This window comes from Crinia signifera, chromosome 11 (genome assembly GCF_055691185.1).
Source record: "Crinia signifera chromosome 11, ASM5569118v1, whole genome shotgun sequence".
NCBI classification, from domain to species: Eukaryota; Metazoa; Chordata; class Amphibia; order Anura; family Myobatrachidae; genus Crinia; species Crinia signifera.
In genome coordinates, this window is record NC_139227.1 from 39,373,251 (window position 1) to 39,379,250 (window position 6,000).

General features: G+C 48.4%; 1 protein-coding gene across 1 annotated transcript in view; it reads right to left on the reverse strand.

Annotated features, from left to right (window-relative positions):
• LONP2 (lon peptidase 2, peroxisomal) overlaps window positions 1–5,037 on the reverse strand; it is a 67,895-nt gene extending 62,858 nt beyond the window's left edge. Inside the window, exons 1-2 of the mRNA XM_083163736.1 lie at window positions 4,657–5,037; window positions 699–933 (exon numbers count right to left, since the gene is read on the reverse strand). Of these exons, the coding sequence (XP_083019862.1) occupies window positions 699–933; window positions 4,657–4,889 (468 nt within the window). The 5' untranslated portion in view covers window positions 4,890–5,037. The remainder of the gene's footprint in view (window positions 1–698; window positions 934–4,656) is intronic.
• Between the last annotated feature and the right edge of the window lie 963 nt (window positions 5,038–6,000).

Sequence of the window (6,000 nt, forward strand, 5' to 3'; positions counted from 1 at the left end):
GGCACAATCACTCTCTAATGGGCTAAACCTTGTGCACTGCAGGTGGGCTGATGTAACATGTGCAGAGAGAGTTAGATTTGGGTGTTTTATTGTTTCTGTGCAGGGTAAATACTGGCTAATTTATTTTTACACTGCAAAATAGATATCAGTTTGAAGTGCAAACCGCACCCAAATCTAACTCTCTCTGCACATGTTACATCAGCCCCACCTGCAGTGCGCATAGTTTTGTCCATTAGAGAGTGATTGTGCCTTTCCGAGTGAATTAGAATAACCCCCTTAGTGCATCTGGCCCACTGAGCGTTGCATATGGACATTAGGTCGACAGCTATTGGTTGACAGGCAGAAGTTCGACACATGGTCAAATGGTCGACATGAGACTTGTTCATTTGTTACCATCCCTGTATGCATAGTGGGAGAATATAACAGTGTGCCAAGATGCGGTACATTAATACGGTGATCAAAAAAAAAAAAAACACACGCAAATCTCATGTCAACATTTTCCATGTCAACCTTTTGCATGTGTTGACCTTTGGACCCTGTCGACCTTCCTGTCGACCAACTGTGGTCAACCTATCGACTGTCGAGCTAATGATCCACACCCGTTTAGATCTATGAACACAATAAAATGATTTGTCTTGGGGAAGGAATGCGATGCATGGGGCACAAGGTGACACCCTCCTGTTCTGCGCAGCACCTACCTGCACCGCGTGATTATAGAACTGCTCGGACAGGTCACCCAGCGCCTCCTTGAACTCGGTTTTCCCGCTGAGCTCCTCCAGGCGATCCAGCTGCTCCACTTCCGCGATGGGATAGGGTCGCTCCTTTAGGATCTCCATAATCTTAAATCGGCATATGCCGGTCACCAGCAGGGTGTAATGGGGTTTGGGCCAGTTACTCCCTACAACCTGCACAGCCAGAGCTGCTGTCCCAATCCTACAACAAGAGAGATGCGTGAGTACATGCACACCGGTATATTCACATTGCTATGGCCCTATCGGCAACATGCGCAGGGGGGGGTAATTTCGCCAACACTCAGGAAGATAGGTGCTAAACGGGGGGGGGGGGGTTTCAAAGCCACCGACTGTCAGCATGTTGGGGCGCAGAATTGAATACATCAATAATGTTATAACATAAACACGTCTGGATTTGTATTACTTATTACCATCTCTTTATATACTGTGGAAGGAACCTCGCTCAGCAATTGTTCCCTTGGTGCCCAACTGCCTGTTGCACTCAGTAATAACCCTGTATCATCCCTGACAGCATCATAGAAGCAGAAAAGAACCTATGAGGGCTGGCAGCAACAGTATAATGAATTGGAATTATTTTTCACCTATTGCTAAATCAATGTGTTCATCTGTGAAATGTAAGAAGAGTGAATAACAACATTTCTCATTCATCTGCCAATCCGTACACGCCGCCAAATGTGCCAGCCAATAAGCATTACTGTGGTCTCTGCTGACAGCGCTGATGACTGATAGAAGCTGATTGCCTCTTATGTTATCTCTCTCCAAGCGCAATGCTTCCCTTTCTGCTGAGACAGCTCCACTTTTAAAGTCCTTCTGTCCAAGGGTATGGGTTGACCAAATTTAGGTCGTCATACATTGGGTTGACCCCTGAAGGTCAACATGGCTAAGGACGACACAAGCAATAGGTCGATAATGGGAAGGTCGACATGAGGTTTTCACTTTTTTTTGCCTCAAATGTCGATGGATGCTGCCAAAGTGCACCGCGTCCCCTCGCATGGCTCGCTGCACTCGGTACACTATTGTATTCCCCCACCACACCGTAGTGGATGGTATGGCATGTAATACCGTCTGTCAGCACGTCGGCTTAAAAACAAACAAACGTAAAAACCCTATGGCGACATTTTGACTGTCGACCTTCCCATTGTTGACCTAATGCTTGTGTCGATCTTCCAGCCCTGTCGTCCTTCAGTGGTCGACCCAATGCATGTTGATCTACTGTCCTTTATAAAGGTTTGTTCTGGAGATCCGATATCCTGTGTCATGTATTCAATGTTTAGTAAATATCTACTTCTAATATAGCGTCTGTCACTCATTTCATTTTTTTATTGGGGGGGGGGGGGGGGGGGGGGGGGGAGAGAGAATTCCTAGCACTGAATACCAGTCCTAGGGGGCCTACGGACTACTCTGTTACACGTAGGGCAGCCAGGGCTACACATGCGGTTAATTGGGTGTAAATGGATGGCAATAGGGCGTTTATATGTAGAACAAATGTTCTGTAGGCGTGCAGATGGGAGTTACAGGTTATGGTAAAAGTATACAGAGATCCGTCCGATAGAGACGGATAGTGCAGTGGCAATGTATGCTGCTCCATCAGCTAAACACATAGCAACATAGCTAAATACTAGTGTGTGCATGTGTATCGATAGAGGCACACACACACACATTATTTGTGTATCGATAGAGACACACACACACACATTATTTGTGTATCGATAGAGGCACACACACACACATTATTTGTGTATCGATAGAGACACACACACACACACACACATTATTTGTGTATCGATAGAGACACACACACACACACACACACATTATTTGTGTATCGATAGAGACACACACACACACACACACACAATTTGTGTATCGATAGAGGCACATACACCCACACACACATTATTTGTGTATCGATAGAGGCACATACACACACACATTATTTGTGTATCGATAGAGGCAGACACACACACACATTATTTGTGTATCGATAGAGGCACATACACACACATTATTTGTGTATCGATAGAGGCACATACACACACATTATTTGTGTATCGATAGAGGCAGACACACACACACACACATTATTTGTGTATCGATAGAGGCACATACACACACACATTATTACAGTAGCATACAAGTTTCAGCATGTATCGCTTCCACACATTTGCTGCTATGCATTATGGTATTGGACAGCAGATAACACGACCTACAGCCTGATTTCTACCGATGATAAAGGGACGTTCTGCCAGTGACAGTAAGTGCAGGTGTGTAAGGGTGAAAGTAACAGTCCAAAGGCCAATACAGATATGAATGACGAGAGAGGATTTCATAGTGTGCATCCATGTACAGTATCATACACAGTACAGTCACTTAATGATCGTTGATGTATTACGCACATTACACTCACAGGGGCTGATTCTGGGCTGCAAGCAAACTGGTTGTAGATGCCTGATCTACTAATACCCCTTTCACATCGCAAATGCCATGTCGTAACCGGGATTTGGACATGTGTCCATCCGGGGAGTGACCCGGCATTTGCGTTCAATGTCACCCGCAGCAACCAGGCTTATTGCTGACATCAGAAAGGGGGTGGGGCAGAGCGGCGGCACATCACCGAGGGGCGGGAGAGGAGGCAGCTCTTAGAGCTGACACGGTCTCCTCCATCCGGTGAGGTCAGCTGCCCGCCCCCCAGCATCGATGTCATGGCAACACCCATGAAACGCTGGGCATTCCCATGGGCACGACAGCCGTAGCCTTGGGGGCGTGCACCCGCCGAACAGTCTCTTCGCCTTGGCCGCACGCACCCGGCGCATGCACATGCACAGAAATGACTCTGCGCATGTGCAAACGCCCACCATCAGTCGCCATGCGACTGGTCTGGTCCGTACGAACGGACCAGAATAACCCCCAATGTCTGCGTTGACAGTCTTTATTTACAGTTATTTATATAGAGCACACATATTCCACAGCGCTTTATATTTGGCCAGTAACATCAGTCCCTGCCCCAGTGGAGCTTACAATCTATATTCCCTACCACATGTACAGGCACACACACACACACACACACCCACACACACAGACATTCTAGGGTTATTTTTTGTAATTTTAATTTACCAGTATATTTTTGGATTGTGAGAGGAAACAGAGGTACCCGGAGGAAACCCACACAAGCACATGGACATGGCATTTTTGCTGATGGTACTGGGCTTTAGACATTACTCCCCTACTGGCCCAAACACTGACTACTAAAGAATTATACCATAACTGTCATTGTTATTCACCAAGCACAGGACTAGTTCCGGGGAAAGACTTTGGCAGAGGAGCAGCACCGGGGATAGGTCCCGGCAAACAGGGCAGCACCGGGGCCGGGCCACGGCAAACGGGGCAGCACCGGGGGCCGGGCCATGGCGAACGGGGCTGGGCCACGGCAAACGGGGCAGCACCGGGGCCGGGCCACGGCAAACGGGGCTGCACCGTGGACAGGTTACCGGCAGAGGGATTGCACCTGGGACAGGTCCTAGCAGCGGGAACAGCGCTGGAGACAGGTCCCAGCACCGGTCCTAATAGAGAGGGAGCACCTGGGACAGGTCCCAGCTTAGGGACTGCACTGGGGACAGGTCCTAGCAGTGGGATAGCACCTCGGACAGGTCCTAGCACTGGGGACAGGTCATAGCAGAGGGGACAGGTCATAGCAGAGGGGACAGTGCCGGGGACAGGTTCCAGCGCCAGTCACAGGTTCTAATAGAGGGGTAGCACCAGGGACAAGTCCCAGCTTAGAAACAGCACCTGGAACAGGTCCCAGTTTGGGGACAGGACAGGTCCTAGCAGAGGGGACAGCACCTGGAACAGGTCCTAGCAGAGGGATAACACTGGGGTAGAGGGATAGCGCCAGGGACTGCGATACCTGTGCATGGTTGGCATCTCCTCGCTGTCTGAGGATGGGTCCCCGGTGTTGGGGACGACACCGATGATGGTGCTCTTCAGAGTGGTTCCCCGCAGCAGGCGACTCCGCACCAGCTCCATATTCCCGGGGGTGTCCACACTGCACCGTATGCTGGAGCCGGGCAGCAGCACCCCGTCCTGGGTGAGCAGCAGGGGCAGGCGGCGGGGGATCTGGATAGAGCCGCTGGAAGCCATACTCGGTGGTCGGCTACCGGGAAAGACCGTACCGGGGTGATTAGCCGGTACAAAGTGCAACTACCGGGACAGCAGCCGGAGTACGGGGCGCGGCAGGTAGCAAAATACTGAGAGCACCGGCTACAACGCGGAGCTGTCATTGTGCGTGCTGCTCTGTGCTGCCATCTAGTGCCAGAGGCGGGAATCACAGCACAGGACGGTGCCAATACTACAGTCACACTCACACAAATATAGATAATAAAGATTTTATCCCCCCAGTTGTGGAACTACAAGTCCTACCATGGCCTGTGAGCAGATAAAATAACATGACAATGTAATATGACCATATGTTTAGTTTAATACTAAAATAGCTACAGAACAGAACACGTGGTTTCTTGGATGCTGATATTAACCCTTTAAGTGCCAACAATTCTGTGAGAGATGTGCAAAATATCCGCTATAAATGCCAGCGTTGTTCACATTTGCTATATAAAGTCAAATAAAAATGTCTAAGATTATATTTCCTATATAAGGTAAAATTACAGGTCATTATTACGAATAAAAATGTTTGCTTCAGCAATTTTTACATCTATTCTGACAAATTTGCTTGGCACTCAAAGGGTTAAACATTAAAAAAAAAAACTCCAACGACATCCTCCAAGTAACTGTGCAATTTCAGGGGAATGTAACAGCCGGTACTAACTGCGCAATGTCCGGCAAATGTAACAGTGGGTACTAACTGCGCAATGTCAGGCGGATGAAACAGTGGGTACTAACTGCACAATGTCAGGCAGATGTAACATTCGGTACTAACTGCGCAATGCCAGGCGGATGTAACAGTCGGTATTAACCGCGCAATGTCAGGTGGATTTAACAGTCGGAACTAAGGGCCTTATTCTGGTTCACTCTTTCTGACAAAATCCTTCTTATATGGACAAAACCATGTGCACTGCAGGGGGGCAGATGTAAAATGTGCAGAGAGAATTAGATTTGGGTGAGTTATTTTGTTTCTGTGCAGGGTAAATACTGACTGCTTTCTTTTTACACTGCAATATAGATCTTTGAAGGAAAACCCCACCCAAATCTAATTCTCTCTGCACAAGTAGCATCTGCCCCACCTGCAGTGCACATG